The 18786-nt window shown below is 36.6% G+C and overlaps 1 protein-coding gene across 1 annotated transcript in view; it reads left to right on the top strand.

Annotated features, from left to right (window-relative positions):
- CCDC150 (coiled-coil domain containing 150) overlaps positions 1–18303 on the top strand; it is a 67828-nt gene extending 49525 nt beyond the window's left edge. Inside the window, 11 exon segments of the mRNA XM_012641646.1 lie at positions 4876–5004; positions 5812–5981; positions 7292–7385; positions 8218–8387; positions 11114–11240; positions 13646–13840; positions 14273–14341; positions 14434–14595; positions 15344–15430; positions 17522–17641; positions 17946–18303. Of these exon segments, the coding sequence (XP_012497100.1) occupies positions 4876–5004; positions 5812–5981; positions 7292–7385; positions 8218–8387; positions 11114–11240; positions 13646–13840; positions 14273–14341; positions 14434–14595; positions 15344–15430; positions 17522–17641; positions 17946–18062 (1440 nt within the window). The 3' untranslated portion in view covers positions 18063–18303.
- The last annotated feature ends 483 nt before the right edge of the window (positions 18304–18786 follow it).

Below are 18786 nucleotides of genomic sequence, written 5' to 3'. Positions count from 1 at the left end.
TGGTACAGGTTAAATTTTAAGAAAGTGTAATAATGTCGAAGGAGATGTGGGGAAAAGACATTCTTCTTTGTTGCTATTGGGAGTGTAAAATGGTATAACTTCCTGTGGAAGCCAATTTGGCAATATTTATACCTTTGACCCCACAACGTACTTCTAGGACTTTTTCCTACAGATATACTAGCTTGTACATGTGACATGTTTACAAGGTTACTTAGTGAAGTACTGTTGGTTAATAGCAACAGACAGAGCAACCAAAATTCCATCAATAAGAGACTGGTGGCTGGGCACAGTGGCTCACCCCTGTAATCCTAGCACTTTGGGAGACTGAGGTGGGAGGATCGCTTGAAGCCAGGAGTTGAACCCACCAACCAGCCTGAGCAACACAGTGAGGCCACCTCTCTTAAAAAAAAAAAAGGAAGTGAAAAAAGGTACTGGCTAAATAAATAACGGTGTATCCATAGTTTGCAAAACTTGCTTCAAGGTAAGTATGTTATTAGTTTAAACAACCAAAATTCAGAAGAATGTAATATTTTGCTATTTGCATGCAAAGCAGGTGGGGAGATAAAGAATATACACATATGTTTACTTGTATGTGCATAGGATATATCTCTGAAATCATAGTAAACTGGCAGCATTATTTTTTGAGGAAGAAAACTGTGGGTGGCTGGGAGATTTTTCACTCAATCCTTTTGTAATTTAAGAATGATGTTAATATGCCACCTATTCAAAATAATGAATTTTATGAACATTTTATTTTCAACAAAACTGAAAGCAGAGAAAGGATGGTCTTTTCAACAAATGGTGCTGGGATAATTGTGTATTCATATGCAAAAACAAAAAATCTTTGATCCATATCTCATGCTATATGTAAAAGTTAAAATGGATCATAGTTCTAAATGTAAACCCTAAAACTAAAACTTTTAGAAGAAAACATAGGAGGAAATCTTTGAGATCTTGAATTACATGAAGATTTCTTAGATTTGACATCAAAAGCATGATCCATAAAGGAACAAAAATGATAAATTGAACTTTATGAAAACTGACAACTTATGTTCTTCAAAGACATTATGACAATGAAGAGACAAGTTACAGTCTGGGAGAAAATATTTGCAAATCACATTTCTGATTAAGGCCTTATCTCCAGAATGTATAAAAAATTTCAAAAACTCACTAAGAAGAATATCCAGTAAAAAGAATGGGCATAGCACTTGATCAGACAAAAAAGATATATGGATGGTAGATAAACACTTGACAAGATGTTTAACATTAGTCAATATAAATATAAATATGAATAATAAAACCACTGTGAGATACTACCATACACCTATTAGTATAACCACTTTAGCAAATAGTTTGGCAGTTTCCTTTTTTTTTTTGATTTCAGAATATTACAGGGGTACAAATGGTTTGTTTAGATGGATTGCTTTTGTACTGTTTGAGACAAAGTTATAAGTATGCCCGTCACCCTGGCGGTGTGCATTGTACCCATTAGGTATGATTTCACCCATCCTCTTCCCCCCCACCCACCTGCTTGATTTCCATTGAGTTTGACTTCCATCTGTGCACAAGAGTGCTGTTCGGTTCCAATTTAATCGCGAGTACCTGTGGTGGTGATTTTTCCATTCTTGAGATATTTCGTTCAGTAGAATGGCCTCCAGTTCCATCCAGATTGTTACAAAAGGTATTAATTCATTTTTTATGGCTGGGTAGTACTCCATGGTATACATATACCACATTTTGTTAATCCACTCATGTATTGATGGGCACTTGGGTTGATTCTACATCTTTGCTATTGTGAATTGTGTGGCAGTAAACATTTGAGTGCAAGTGTCTTTTTGATAAAATGACCTTTTTTTTCCTTTGAGTAAATACTCAGTAGTGGGATTGCTGGATCAAATGGTAGGTCTACTTTTAGTTCTTTGAGTAATCGCCATACCATTTTTCATAGTGGTTGTACTAGTTGTACAGTACCACTAACAGCACATAAATGTTCTTTTTTCTCTTCATCCACTCTAGCATTTATTGTTTTAGGAATTTTTGATAGAAGCTATTCTTACTGGAGTTAGGTGATATCTCATTGTGGTTTTGATTTGCATTTCCCTGATGATTAGTGACATTGAACATTTCTTCATGTTTATTAGCTATTAGTCTATCTTCTTTTGAAAAGCTTCTGTTCATGTCTTTTGCCCACTTTTTAATAGGGTTGTTTGACTTTTTTTCTTGCTGATTTGCTTGAGTTCTTTGTAGATTCTGGTTATTAGCCGTTTATTGAATGTATAGCATGTGAATATATTCTTTCATTCTGTAGGTTGTCTATTTGCTGTGTTGATTGTTTCCTTGGCTGTACAGAACCTTTTAATTTAATCAAGTCCCATTTATTTTTGTTGGTGCTGTGATTGCTTTTGGGGTCGTCTTCATAAATTCTTTGCCTAGGCTGATGTCTATAAGAGTTTTTCCAATATTCTTTTCTAGAATTTTTATGGTTTCCTGCCTTATGTTTAATTCTGTTATCCATCGTGAGTTGATTTTTGTGAGTGGTGAAAGGTGTGGATCCTGTTTCAGTCTTCCTCATGTGGATATCCAATTTTCTCAAAACCATTTATTGAAAGGGGATTCTTTTCCCCAGGATATGTTCTTGTTTGCTTTGTCAAAAATCAGATGGCTGTATGAGAATAGTTTTATGTCTGGGTTCTCAGTCTTATTCCACTGGTTATGTCACTGTTTTTGTGCCAGTACCAGGCTGTTTTGGTTACTATAGCCTTGTAGTATAGCTTAAGTCCTGGTAAAGTGATGTCTCTAGATTTGTTCCTTTTGCTTAAGGTTGCTTTGGCTATTAGGGCTCTTTTATGGTTCCAAACGAAGCATAGAATTATTTTTTCTAGATCTTCAAAAAATGGCATTGGTATTTCAATGGGGATTACATTAAATTTGTAAATCACTTTGGGTAGTATGGACATTTTAACAATGTTGATTCTGCCAATCTGTGAGCATGATATGTTTTTCTGTTTGTTTACATCATCTGAAATTTCCTTCCTCAGTGATTCATTTCTTTTTGTAGAGATCTTTCACCTCCTTGGTTAAATATATTCCTAGATGTTTCATTTTATTTGTAGCTATTGTGAAAGGTATTGAGGCTTTGATTCGATTCTCAGCTTGACTGTTGTTGGTATATAGGAATGCTACTGATTTGTGTACATTGATTTTGTAACCTTTGCTGCATTTATCTATCAATTCCAAGAGTCTCTTGGCAGAATCTCTGGAATTTTCTAGATATAAGAGCATATCGTCAGCAAAGAGTGATAGTTTGACCTCCTCTCTTTAAAAGTGAAACATACTACCACGTATGACCCAGCCAGTCCTGAGTATTACCAAAGATAAACGAAAACATTTGTCTACACAAAGACTTGTGCACAAGTGCTCACAGCAGCTCTATTTGTAATATTAATAGCTTAAAGCTGAAAACAACTCAAGTGTCCAGCAGGTGAGTGGATAAGTAAATTGTGATATATACATACAATAGAACACTAAGCAATAGAAGGTATAAACTATTGATACATGCAACAGATTGGATGAATTTCAAAATAATTATGCTGAATGAAAGAAGCCATTGAAAAAGGAGTGCATACAATATGATTCTATTTATATAAAATTCTAGAAAATAAAAACTAATCTATTGTGACAGAAGATAGATCAGTGGTTACCTTGAGTGGGGGTGTGGTAATAGGGAAACAGAAGGGGGCAATTAGAAAGGAGCAGTAGGAAATTCTTGGGATGATGGAAATGTTCACTGTCTCAATTATGATTTTAAGGACTTATACGTATGTCAAAACTTATCAGATGGTACACTTTAAGTATGTGCAGCTTATTGTATGTCATTTTTCCCTCAGTAAAGCTGTTTAAAAAAGAATAATGTATTACCTATTCAAAAATGTATTATATTAAAATGTTTGAAATAACATTCTTGAAAGGATAGAACCATAGAGATAGAGAACAAATTAGTGGTTGCCAGAGGACAAGGTGGATTTTTGGAGGGAGGGGCAAATAGAGAAAAAGGACAAGGGAGCTCGTCTGTGGTGGTGCAACAGTTCTGTGTCTTGACTATGGTGGTGGTCACATGAATATGTATATGGGATCAAACTGTGTAGAACGTACATGGATGAATAAAGGTTAAACTTGGTGAAAATTGAATAAATTCTGTAATCTAGTTAATATAGTTAATAATGTACCAATGTCAATTTCCTGGTTTTGATGTTGAACTACAGCAATATAAGATGTCACCATTAGAAGCAGGATGAAGGGTACATGGGACTCACTGTACTATTTTTGCAACATCCTGTGAATCTATAATTATTTTGGAATAAAAGGTTTTAAGAAAGTAATATTTAAAATAGTATGATTATCTGAAATGATTGTGTGGATCTACTAAAAGTGTTTCAAGTGTATAAAGTTGTAATCCTGTACTTGTGATTAGGATTCATTCTGCTTTAACACTATTTTCTTTACACTATTCAGGACTTATTCATCTCTGCTTTTATTATATTAATTTGTGTGCTTTGTTACGTCTTCAAAAGGTAGTTCCACAATAATCAATTTTCCCCCATTTTACATCTCAGCTTCGTAGATAATCTTATTCTCCCCATTCATGTGTTTTCATGGAGACTGACTAATATATTAGGTTTTCCCATCTTCACACAGATACTTTTGTCGTAGTTTTCTTTAAAGGAATAAGCAGCTAATAAAGATGGGTTTTATTTAAGGTAATGAATAAATATATTTAATTAAACATTTTAAATTTGGCTTCTAAATTGCTGGGTCTTAATCTAAACACTGATTTATTGTGTTTAGGAATGTTATTGTTTCTTTTCTTCTCCTAAGATGAAATCCATTCTTGCAAAAAGTGAAGAGGAGCTGTCTCGAACAGTGAAGTGTCGTGATGCAGCCCTGAAAGAGAGTCAGAAGTTGAGAGAGGACCTCGAGGCTTTGGAGGACAGGGAAAACAAGAAGGCAAGGCATCGGCCTCTTCTGAGAATCTGTTACTGAGACGAAGGACTTATGAAATCTTTCATGAGCCATGTTCCTTACTTTGTTTCCATTAGTAAGAAAGTGAGGATTGATCAGAGGAGGATTTCTTTTTCTAGAGAAAAGATTGCTATAGAATAGTTTTAAAATATTTCCCTTAAAAAATACATTATATATAACTCTCAATTTTTTGGACCTTTCTGTCTTAAAATACTCAAAAAGTTCCATTTTTTTTTCTATTGAAACACATCTGAGCTTGGTAATATTAATACTAATAATAACCTTTAAACTTATGTTTTATTAACATAATATTACTGTGTTGCTTTCTCATTAACTGTGTGTGCTTAATAGGAGCAGGTCACATCCCAAACTTCTGACAGTGGGTGCTAGACTTGCCCTCTCTGAGGAGAGCTGTGAGTTACATCATTCTTCAGCAGCTTCCACTTTCTTTTATAGTCTTTTTTTCTCAATAATTCTGATGAGTTTCAGATGTATTCTTCTCATCTGACCTCATCAGAAGAGAGCCGAGAGGCCAGCCTGGGACCGGCTCTGCAGTCAAGAGTGTGTTGACCTGGTGTCTCTAGTTAGTGTGTGCTCTGTGACATGATGGTAGTCATGTCTTTTTCACAAGTTACAATAACTTAAGAAACAATAATAAAATGGACTTTAATTATCCTCCTCACACTCTACCCTACCAGCTTTCCGTGTTCTTTCCTTAGGAGTAAGGGGACACAGTAGCAGAAGAATGAGCAGAAAGGATCAAATATCTTTGTCTTGTTTCATTTGTATTAGGTGGGAAACTTTCAGCGACAATTGGCAGAGGCTAAAGAAGACAACTGCAAAGTCACAATCATGTTGGAGAATGTGCTGGCTTCTCATAGTAAGATGCAAGGTGCTCTGGAGAAAGTACAAGTAGAGCTTGGGCGGAGGGATTCGGAGATTGCAGGCCTCAAGAAGGAAAGGTACCTGTGGTGTTTCTGTGCTTGATATTGCTGCATTGTACTAAGGAACAGTGTCCAGTCAGTAAATTAAGTCACTTTATGTTGCTTCCTTTGTGAAAGACTAGTAAAATGGTCTCTAAAGAATTAGCAAGTTAGAGAAAATTTAGAGTTAGAAATAAACATGGTTTCCATTGAAAATTGAATTTTCGAAAACATTCAAAATTTCCCTATTTTGTGGTGATGTAAAGGAATATGTATATTAGAAGTTCATGAGCTATACATATACTGTTTTACCCATGCTGTTTTCTCTACCATTTAAACCTAATTCTGCCCTTGGGTCTACAGAACAGTAATTGTCAAGATAATTGAAGCTAAATATATATTTTAGTTTCAATTAATTATCCATTTATTACTATCCTATCTCAAGATTAATTATTCTAGGTGAATCATTCCAAGAAATACTTCTAGCCATGGCTGGCTGTGGTGGCTCATGCCTATAATCTCAGCACTTTGGCAGGCCAAACTGTGGGAGGATTCCTCGAGGCCAGGAATTCAAGACCAGCCTGGGCAACATAGTAACACTCGTCTCTTAAAAAAACAAATAAGTAAACTCCTTCATTGAATGTTTCAAAAATTACATAAATTTTCCTTTTAGGTTAAAGAACAAATGGTCTGAATTTAGTATGGCCTCTAAAATATGTTGTGTGTATTAGTGGTGCATGTTGTTTCTATGTTATGAGCGAATAAGTGAGTTTTATTTCCTTCATTGTGCTTATCTTTTTTTTTTTTTTACATAGTATGAAAGTATTTTACTTTTGAATTTAAAAAAGTCAAGGGGATGGTATTAAAAATATTGTTTACTATTCACCATAAATTTCTATTAAAATAGGTAGCTGTTGTATTTAGAAGCCAAAATCTCAACAGCAAGCGTGTCTTTGTAGAGGTGATTTTTTTTTTTTACTAGTGATATATATATATTTGTATGTGTGTGTATACATACACTTACATACATATATAGTGTAAAATTACAAGCCCATAAGTTCGTTTCAGAAACATGTATTGATAGCTAATGTATCAAGCCAAATGGAATCATAGATGGGACAAGTTATTTAATTCCTAGGAGCCTTAGTTTTCTTTAACCTGAAACTGAGGTTACTAATTGTCATCTACCAAATCTCAGATATTTTGAGCATCTGTGGTCCATTGTATATGATGCTATTTGAGCTTCTTGGAAGAAGACTGTCTGTAACTCCCAAGTAGTATCATTCTTAGATGATTCTTTTCACTCTTTTTGTAACTCTTATCTCTCTTGTTGTGCTTTCTATTTTTAGGGCTCTCAACCAACAGAGGGTGCAGAAGCTAGAAGCCGAAGTGGACCAGTGGCAGGCCAGAATGCTCGTTGTGGATTCCCAGCGCGGTAGTGAGGTAGATGCCTTGCTTTTATAGATGACAACATTGATATTTTTAGTTTTATTGGAATATTTGCTGTTTTGGAAAAATGAAGTGTAACAATCAGGTAAATTTCCTTTTCAGTCAAGTCTGAGTTTTGGACAGTGACATATTTACAAATGGGAAATGGACCTGCAGTCTTACAATGAGTCACTTATTGGCAAACCAGTACCACAATTATGCCTAATTTTCTTTGTCTTATGTGGTCTACATTCTTTTCACTTACTAATGCACTAATGATTTCAGAAGTTAACAGGCTTAGAAAATAATTTATAATCTCAGAAGTAGCGAGAGTGATCCTATTATTAATAAGGAGACACATACACACGTGTGTGCTCACAGGTGCATGCACATAAATGCATGTGTAGCTACACCTGTGTATATGCATGAAATACACATGGGTATTTCATATAAATAAGCTTTTTCTGAAATAATATACAAGGAAGAGTTGTCAGTTTTTTTTGTTTTTTTTTAATCTTACTAGAGAGTAAGACCAGATGGTCATAGGATCAGGAAGCAGAATTTACTTTGAAGTTTTGAAAATTAGGATAAATTAAGCTGGCTCTGTTTTCAAAGCTCTCTGGTGGCCAAAGGAGTATAACCTTCCCATTGCCTTCTAAGAGTCTCCTGATAAATATCTGTAATAAGTTCTCACATATGTATTCTTGGCACCTGGAATCCTTACTTCCGATTCCAGCTAGTTACTGTTTCAGTGACACTTGATGATACAGTGTAAGAAGTGATATATAGTGTTATGGACTTCTTGCATCTCTTATAGTGGAATTAAAAACATTATTCTCTTTTTCAGATGGAGCCTCTACAAAAAGCTCTAGATACAACTAGAGAAGACAACAGAAAATTGGCTATGAGTCTGGAACAAGCTCTCCAGACAAATAATCATCTGCAAACAAAGCTAGATCACATTCAAGAGAAACTGGAAAACAAAGAGCTTGAGCGACAGAATTTGCAAACCTTCAAGTAAGGGCAGTATAGTCACAGTAAAATTAGGGAAGAACCTCTGCAGGAGTAAGACTGACTCATTCACATAAACCAGTTAAGCCCTCTTCTCCTCCTTGAAGCTGGTACTCTCAGCAGAGCCATGTTAAGGAACCAGGCATAGCTGAGTATCAGCAGGTAGTAGCTGATTGGGGTGTGCTCATTTGTCTCTCCTTTTCAGCTCTTCCCTCATCCACTATCAAGCTGCTTCTTTACACAAAGGTTAAACCACAAATTGAATAATATTGAATAGAAGGGACACCCACATGTTTCTGCCAAGCCTTTTCTATCAACAGTTTATGTGTCCTTTAAAAGTGTGATTTGAACAAGGAAAAACAATAGCCTGGGTGGGAATAACACATCCAGGAATGGGATGACTCCATCTAAGCAGATGTTAAGCCATTAATTGTTTTCAGTTTTGACCTGAGATTAGTTAGATGAAACCCATCAAGTTCAGGTCAAGCCACTAACCTTTTGTCTTAAATTGTATCTAGGTAAATATGATTTAGATATTAATAACATTCCATGAAAATTTATACTTAAGGGAAATGTAACATACACGTAGATCTTTATTCTTTTCAGTTAATAAACATGTTAATACAGGGAAAGGTATAAGCTAAAGCATATACCTAAGAAGGTATTTTTCATATATGTGATCTGTGCAAATTTTATATTCTGGTGAAATGTTACTGCTCAAGACTGTTCCATATTGTGTTTATATAGTGGTTGGCATCATTTAAAAACTCTTTAATATTTATGTAGTTATAGTTTAGATGGTTAGTAATTGTTCCAAAGCCTGAAAATTCTGGAAGTTCTTTAGGTGACCATAAAATGTAATCCCTGCCACTACTGCTAAAAAAAAATAAAAAAAAAAAATGGCTAGGTCATTGATATGAAAAGGATGAAGTGAGAGTCAGTGGTCTCCTTGCAGCATTTGCTTCAGAATTCACCTTTATGCGACTGCTTATAATATTTTCATCAAAGGTGAATCATGCTGCTTTACTTGAGATCTATGAACCTCCTGAAATTATATATGTATTTATCAGTACACACACGCAGAAAGACAGAAAAGTTTAAGAGATTATGTTTTAGACATGTTGAATTTGAGGTGGAATTATTTAATAGACTAGAAATGTAGGCCTAATTCTATTTTTTAAAAAAATTACCCAGGCATGGTAGCATGTGCCTCCAGCTACTCAGGAGGCTGAGTGGATCACTTCAGCCCAGTAGTTTGAGGCTGCAGTGAGCTGTGAACATACTGCTGACATACCACTGAACTCCAGCCTGGATGACAGAGTGAGACCCTGTCTCTAAAAAAAAAAAAAGAAAGAAAGAAAGAAATGTAGGCTTAATTCTAAAAGAGGCTACAAGTTGTAATCTATCTCTATCAAGATGAAAGCTAAAAAGTGAAAGCCTTGGGATTGGTTAGACTGCCACATTAGAAGTGTAGAGAGAGAACCAAGGCCAGAACTTGGGGATCTACTATATTTCAGGGGGAAGGAAAAGAGGCCAGAGAAGGAGCATTTAGAGAGGTAAGGAAAGGATCGGGAGGATGTAATATCACCAAAGGCAAAAATGAGAGAGTCAGATGCTGCAGTGTCAGAGAATAAGACCAGAGAGAAAGCCACTGGGTTTTGCCGCTGGCTTCCACTGATCATCCTCCAACTGGCCAATTTCTATAGATACAGAAGATTACAAAGAGTAAGCGATTGATGAGGAAAGGACGACAAGGAGGACAGTGGTGATGGAAAAGAAGATTGTGGATAGCAGCTCAAGTGCATAACACGAAGACAAGTTATTCTGCTGCTGCCTTGTTTTTAGGGTAGGAAGAAATGGACCATGATAAAAGAGTATGGGAAAGAACCCGATTGAACTGGAGAAAAACGAGAGCGAGAGCATAAGTGGAAAGGTTATCATTAAAAATGAGGTTGGACATTTCTTCCTCTGAGACTAGGGGGAAGGAGAAGATGGGTGACTATCCAGAAGACTATTGAGGAAGCTGATGGTGGATGGTCTGATATTGTATTTTCCGTAGAAGAAAGTAAGAGTAAGACGACTATGTTCTGATAAGGAGTAATCACACATTAAGTCATTATCAGCTAGATCAGAAAATATTAAAGCTAGAAGAAACCTAGTGATTGTGTAAATCCATTGGTTATAAACCTTTGTTGGAGTCACCTATCCTTTTAAGTCAGAAGCTATGGACTCACACACACGCACACGCACACGCACATTTTGCATATCATTTCAGGGAATTACGGCACCCTCGGAGGCCTAACCACGGATCTTGACCAAGGAGCCCGAGTTAAGAATGCTGGTCTAATATAAGCCTCTCCCGGTAAAGATGAGGAAACAATATAAATAGAAGTGAAAACTTAAGGAGTAAATAGCCGCTAGCAAAAAGACATGGCAAGACAAAAACAAGTATCTCTTTTACAGTATCACTGCTGCTTTTAATATTTTTCTTTGATGTGAATTTTTTACTCTTTTGATTGGATCTCTTTATGTAGAATTTTTTTTAATGTTCTAGGTAAATGTACTTCTTTTTTCTTGTTAATGAACTCCAGATCAGTGAGGTTCACCTGGTGACTGATCTGCTTGTTTATAAATCACACACTTTTTGGAGAGTTGTACGTTCCCCTCCAAATCTTTCTTACCTCCTAAGATGATTTCTAAAGGTGATTTATCATCTGTCTTCTTAAATACAGAGAGCGAATGACCGAGGAATCCAAAGTGGAAGCAGAATTGCATGCTGAACGCTTAGAAGCTCTAAGAAAGCAGTTTCAGACTGAGAGAGAAACTGCAAAGAAAGCGGCACAACGGGAAATGGCTGAGGTATGGAGTCATGACAAAAGGTTTCTCTCTAGGTGACGCCTCTCGTGAGGATAAGCAGCTAAAGGATTTTAGAGAATGGCTACGGTTCTTTGGTTCTTCTAATCCCCCTTTGATCAGCAAGCCCGATGCAATTGAACCCTCTCTATGCAGTTTGTGAAGGGACCTGTGAGAAAATAGTTTCTGGTGTACAGTTCTCGGCCCAGCAAAGGAATGCCTTGATGAGAGCCTTTCTGTCAGAGGGATAACAGGGTGGGCTCGAGGAATAAGGGGACTGCCGTCTGCTAGACAGAAATCCAATCAGCCATCTCCTCAGTTCACTTAGCTGCCATCTATTCTGCATCCACCCTCTCCTGAGAGGCACAGAGAAAGCAGCAGAAGGCATGGTCCATGCTCTGGTGTGTGCTAAATGACCTCTGTTTCCCTGTGATCTCCACTCTGGACATGAGACAAATAGGGAAAACATCAGAGAACCTTTCTTGGATAGGTGGAGGCTGTGTACAGTTTTGAAGGAATTCAAAGAAGGGGAAGTTCAGTTTAGGCTGGTTGGGCGACAGAAGAAGGGAAGCTTCATGAAAGTACAGAATTGAGACTTGGAAAGAGTGTTACTTAGATGGGACCAGCTGATGGCCTTAACAACCAGAATGCTGGATGTGAACTGTTAGGTAGAAATGGAGCACTCTAGGTTTCTGAGCAGGAGTGGTATGATACAAGCATAATTTTAGGAAGGTTAATGTGACAGGTGAGCAGGGAAGAGTGAAGAGTGACTAGAGGCATAGAGGCTCATGAAAACTATAATTGTCAATCTGAGTGTTAGATGATTAGGGCCAAGCAATGTAGTTCTGTTGAAAGTAGAGAACAATTAAGTAAGAAAGCCATTTCAATAAAACAATTATCAAACAGACATTAAATGTTATATCATGAACAAAGGAGAGGGAAGAATTAAAATAATTCCTAAATTTGTTACATTTAGCAATTGCAATCGACAAAGACCATTCACAAAATCAAACTGAACTAATAGTATGTATGTATTAATAGAACAACTTTGTGAATTGCAAAGCACTATATAACGATAAATATAAAAAGAAAATTCTGTGGGAAACAAAAATGTGCACTAAATGTAGAAATATACCTTTAGTTAGAGATCGCTGTTCAGAATACTTACGAAACTGAATCTTTTTAACAACGATCAGTGATGGTGGTGAACTTGTGAAGAGACCCAGAGAACAGTGAAAGTGAGAAGTTAGCAGCGGTGGGCCCCTGGAGTCCCAGCTCTGCCTCTTACTAGCAATGGTTAATTTACTATCTGAGTAAGTGACTTAACTTCTGAGTCTCAGTGTCCTTAATCATGAAATGGAAACCATCACAATTACTGTTGAGGATTAAATTGGAAAGTATGTATAATGTAATTATCACAGTGCCTAGACATAATCAGTACAAAATAAGTGATAGTTGTTAGGGCTTATCCAGTTTTACACAAAGCTATGGTTGAGGTAACAGTGGAATGTCTCACAGGGAGGTGGCTAGGTGGTGATAAAAGACTCTGGTGTGAAGTTAGGATCTAAAGGAAGGAACTAGTATAGAGAAAAAAGGTACAGATAGCCTTGACACCACTCTTTGCTGTGTTAAATGCCACCAGCCATAGGGAATGCCGCCTTCCTTTCTTTACCCTTCTCAGCTGCCTTTTAAAGTCCAAGTGGCGTTGACTTAAGGGCACATTAGGAGGAGGGCGACTCTGTAAAATTAAGTAGTCACCATGCTGTTTTTTCACAAGATAATTTGTTAAAATCCTTAAGAACAAAAAAGCAATATTATAAAAATACATGCAGTGGTAGTCAATAGCTGACAAGTATTTATGTAAACTACCGTATAATTCATTTTCACGCTTCAGATATGAGGCTGCAAGTGTCAGAAAGGAAGAGAAAAGCTTATAGCATGATAATAATCACCGAGCAATTACTGTGTGCGGGACTTTACATTCTTTCCCTCTATTATTTAATTTAACTGTTACATATATCCTGTGAAGCAGGCTACGCACATGCTTTTCAAATGATGAACCTTAGGCTTAAGGTAGTTAATTGCCCAAAATCACTTGGCTAGTAAGTGGTGAAGCTGAGATTTGAACTTAGGTCTGTCTGACTCCAAAGCCATGCTCTTAAAATGCAAATAATGAGTATACATTTATATTCTTTATTCTAATAAATATTTTGTTGTTTAGTGTTAAAAATTATGAAAATCACTTGACCTGTTGCTCCATAAAACTGCTTAATCAAACATTATTATTACTGCCTCACTTACCCTCCTTTTTAAAAGAAAGATTCAAAGACAGCAAAATACAGGGACAAAACTAAACAGGCTTCTCTTAATGGAAGGTAAAAAGGTTCTAATTTTTTCCTTTGTGTTTCAAGCTGAAGAAAGCCCTTGATGAAGCCAACTTCAGATCAGTGGAAGTGTCCAGGACCAACCGAGAGCTGCGGCAGAAACTTACAGAGCTTGAAAAAATACTGAACAGTAACAAGGAGAAAATAAAGAATCAAAAGGCCCAAATTAAGCTCCACTTGTCGGCTAAGGAGAATAATGCTCAGAATGTAGAGAGGATGAAGGTTATATGAGAAACCCAAAGTCCCTAATCACTTCCTTCCCTAGTGCCCTGTGAGAATCCAGGCAGTCAATGGTGTCTGGGGTTGTAGGGTTAGAATCCTGCCAGCAGCATGTATTCTCTGGGAATTAGAGCCACACGGGGAATTGGGCAGATTGCCTTTTGGGGGGACTATCTCTCTTCAGTGGAGGTGCTGCTGTGTAAATGGTTTCTTATTAGCTGCCAGTGTCGTGTTTGGCTCCCCATCTGCCCCTTCCATGCTGATTGTGCTGGACTTTGCTCTTTTGGGATCCGTGTGCCAGATGGGAAGGAGCCCAGCAGGAACTGATAATTTTTGGGTCTCACATGGGATTCTGTTTGCCATCCTGTAGGCAAAAAGAGCAAACAAGTTTTTCCACTGATCATCTTTTTACGTTATTTCCACATTTACTTTCAGCAAATAGAAACAGAATTGAGGCAAATGGAGCTAATTAAGGATCAATATCAGAAAAAAAACTATGAACAGGTAGATGATTTCCACAAACTCTATTTACCTTTCATGTAAAATCCCAAACTTGGACAGGTTCACCAAATGTCTCCCTCTTTGTATTCTCTCAGTCGTTGAGTATCCAGAGGTTTGTATCTGAAATGACTAACCTGCAGAAAGAGATGCAGATGTTGGCCAAGAGCCAATATGACACTTCAGCACAGAATAAACAGCAAGAGCTGCGGCTAGAGGCAGAGCGGAGAATGAGGCAGGAACTAGAGCATCGATGCCAGGTAAGAGGTTTCTTAGATTCATCTCTAAGATTACCAGCAAATGGCATGGGCCAAAACCCAGCATTAGTGCACCTAGATTTTCTAGATTCTATCGAAGAAACATACATTTACAACTTGTTCTTCTTAGCTAAGTCCTTAGAACAATAGTATCTAGGAAGAAACCTGTGGCTTTGAATGTGGCAAATGTTTTCTATTTTCATTCAAATTAGTAAAAATGTTCATTTTTAAAGAATAGTTAGAGCTTACATATGCAAAATGCCAGCAACTAAGTAAGTCTTCTGAACTGGATTTAATAACCTTTCAGGAATTTTATACCCCTCAATTCTTCCCTGTAGCACAGATAGATACACCTGCTGCTGTTACAGGACTTTTAACTGTTCCTAGCTTAATAAAAAGCATAACATTACACATCACTGAGAAGGGAACTTCAAGAGATCATTGAGCTCTTGTCTTCCAATAGAGATTGTCTGCTATGCAAAGTATCCCTACAATTCTGAAAAGAGGTGTTAATCACTTTCAGTAGAATCCATAAATCAAAATCAAAATTTGTAATCATATACATATATGTGGACTACAGGTTAAACTGAAAATAACAGGTTTCATTTTATATTTTGGTAGCACCTGAACTTTAGAAGGTACCTCACCCCACTTTCATAATTTGGGTACCCTTTTATTACAATAGTGAGAAGCTTTTTGGTTCTACGTGGTACATCAGAAGTTTATAAAAATCTTTGTATCACATTTTCAGGAATTGGAAGAAACTGTCAGACACCTGAAGAAATGTAAAGAGGCAACAGAGAATAAACTGAAAGAAGCCAGTGTAGAATCAGAGCAGGTGAGCCAGACCCATGAACATAACTTAGACAAGTTTCCTTCAGAACACCAGTTCTAAAGCACATAAATCAGTGTGAAATTCTTCATTAACATATTTGTCAGGAATGCAACAGGCAGGAACCAACGATAACTTACTAAGTGTAGTCTCTATTGTAAAGAATAAATAATGTTTGGATTAAGATTCTGTGTCCTGATGATAGATAATAGTATGCTAAAATATTAATTAAACCAGAAATCCAAGTCCCCACCACTACTTATAAGGAAAGACCAGCATGTGTATGGATTTTAATATATTGTTGTTTGACATGTGCTAATGAAAGCGGAAGCTCTTTGTTTAATCAATAACTAGAAGTGTAAAATAGGCCCTATTTAATTTGTGAATTTGCTTCTCTGTTCTAAATTTAATGTGCCTTTTTGAGGCTATTTAAGTCAAACATTTTTAGAGCTTGAAAGGATCTTTGAGATCAGTAGTCTACTACAACCAGCTGTCACTTTCCAGATAAGAAAACAGATTCTTAAGCTTAAAGTATCACAATGATGTTGCTTCTAGTTGATTACGATTTGTCCCTGGTATAGCCATGCAATTAAATGACATTGTGACTCTCAGGATGATATATTAGAGTATGGACTCTGACAAATCTGAGTTTGAATGCCAACTGTGACACTTACTGTGTGCCCGTAGGTTAGTTACATTTACTTCTTTAAGCCATCAGTTACCACATCTGTAAAAGTCAGGAAGTTAATACCTACTACGTTATTCTGATAGGTCAGAATAAGTTTCATTGAAAGTTAGAACCCTTCTCATTGCCCATACAGTAGTAATAATAGATGTGATGTGCAATGCTATGTCAATCATCTTTCCCTCCACGCCTAGTAAAGAATGCTAGAGAAAGGTGGATTTTGGCTTGGTTTGGTTTGATTTGGGGGCTGGGGTTGTACCTGTCATCAGGATGCACAAACAGATCTGGAAAATATTTTAGCTTTGTACGTTTCTAAAAGTTAAATGACACTATAAAAGGGAAGTTCTGTTTTCTTATCTCACTATAGTGTATCCACACTATGACCTGGCTAATATGGAGCAAGTACACGGTAGCACATACTTATTGAGGACCTGTTATATGTCAGATACCCTGCTAAGTGAGGGAGATACAGAGTGAACAAGATGAATGGGGCCTCTCCTCTCATGGAACTTGCCTTCTTTCAGCCAAGAGAATCACACCACCCTCTCAGACTTCAGAATCAAAAATGAAAACACTGTTCATGAAACATAAATAACCAAAGAGGAAAAACCAGTCATTTAACTTTTTATTCTAGGGGACATGTTCTGGAGCTATTTTGAAGCAACTTTATATATAGAAACCTATTGGCTCTACTTCAAAATACCAAAGTGTTCCAAGTACATAGAAAAGTGCCAAGCATACACTGGCACTCAATAAATAGTTGTCAAATACATGAACAGTGATTCCAGATCATCTTCAACTGCAGACTGTAAAAGGGACTGTTTTCAAGTCTAGCAAAGATAACTTGGAAGTTTGTGATTAGGAACCAAAGTATAAAAATATTTTTGATGATAAAGGAAATAAAAATAATACAATACAGTTTTACACTAATCTTGTCCAGTTGTTTAGGAGTTCATTCTATTACCTTATAAAGCACAACAGAAACATCTAACCTTTATAGTTTAGGTACTTTGGAGAAATACTTAGAGAACAGAACTCAGAAAGTTAAAATATGGGTTGAACTACTACATTCTTGAGAGTCCTTCATATGTATCCTTTTCATTTTCAATGTCATCTTGTACTTTCATTCTTACTTTTCTCCTGGGTCCTCTCTTACTTTGGTTCACATTCAGGAAATATTGTAATAACAAATGCATTAAAAGCAGCAAGGCTGCACGCATTCTTTAACCCCTCATTTAGAAATTACTCTCATCTATAAATTATTAAGTATATTGTGCAAATAGGTTGTAGGCACCTTGCAATCAGAATTTGGGTGCTTTATTATCTAGGTAAAAAGTCTCTGGAACTAATACACAAAACACTTGTAACTGTTTCTTTGTTGTAACTTTTAATGATAACATTTACATGTTCAGATAACAGCTAACCTGGAAGAAGCTCACCGTTGGTTTAAGTGCAGGTTCGATGGCCTACAACTTGAGCTGACAAAAAACCGGTTGCAAAGGCTTCCCCGGGAAGACGGGTGGCAGGAAGAGGTAAGGTTAAGACATGGCTGTCTTAAACAGTTTTGTATTTTTGCTTTTCATATTTCTAAGTATAGAAGTTCTCTCATCATCTAGAGAGATGAAATGCTCTCTCTGTTAATCTTTAGTTTCTTTAAACTACTGCTAGAAAACTAGTGAACTAAATTTTTTTCTTATAAAGTTCCACTTCTTCCAAACTGTCTAGATTAGAACCACCTATCTTGATGAATAAATGACATTCATCGAGCCAAAACAAATCCAAATTGCTGCAGTTAGTTTTGAACAGTCAGTGGTAGGTGTGTTTTCTTTCCAACAGGACCAAGATATAAGGCACAGTGTCACATCCAGCCAATCTGTTCTACAGCGATGGGAGAATAAACAGAATCTTAGGCCCATGCCCAAGAAGTATCATTCTGAGTCAGAGAGGAAATGATGTCCTTGACAAACGAGCTTCTTTGTGTAGAGCTACACCTCCGTGATTCTGCAAGCCCAGCAACTAGGGCTGGCCTGTTGCTACAGTCATAAAAACGTGAAGTCTTTAATGTGGGCTGAAGATTTGGACCTGAGTTTATCATTTTACGAACTCTTTTATATCAGTACAGAACCACCCCATGTTTTTTGTCCCTTTCGCCATTTCCACTCAATAAATTTATATTGTTGTATGATAGGAGATGCTGTTGCATGATACTTGGCTGTTTTTCTAAGTACATTTTATCTAAAGGCATTTGGTAAGGTACTAAATGATGTGGCTACTAAATAGTATGATACTTTGTTTCAGTGAAATGTCCTAGTCTAACATTCAGTAGATAATCCCTGGAAATAGAATCACCTGAAAAATGGTAAAAACTCTTTCACCGTCTTATAAATTTACACAGTTCTGGGTCGGGTAATTACCAGCATATCTTTAAAAAGACTAATATCTCACAAAAAAAAAGAGTAATTCTCTATTCTTAAAAAAGACATCTCAGAGATTGTATTTATGGCTTCCTTGGTCATTTAAAAGGAAATTTGTTGAATCCAGCCGTCTGTTCTGCTCAGGGAGACTATGCCTGACCAACATAGCTCTTCCTTACTATAATAAGCAATAACTTCAGCTTTGTCTTTTTATTTCAGATATTGAATGATGGATTAGGTAATCCAGATTTAACATATGTAAA

This window comes from Propithecus coquereli, unplaced genomic scaffold (genome assembly GCF_000956105.1).
Source record: "Propithecus coquereli isolate 6110/MARCELLA unplaced genomic scaffold, Pcoq_1.0 Scaffold167, whole genome shotgun sequence".
Taxonomy (NCBI): Eukaryota; Metazoa; Chordata; class Mammalia; order Primates; family Indriidae; genus Propithecus; species Propithecus coquereli.
The sequence above is the reverse complement of the archived record's forward strand: the minus strand, read 5'-3'. Positions and strand labels throughout refer to the sequence as shown.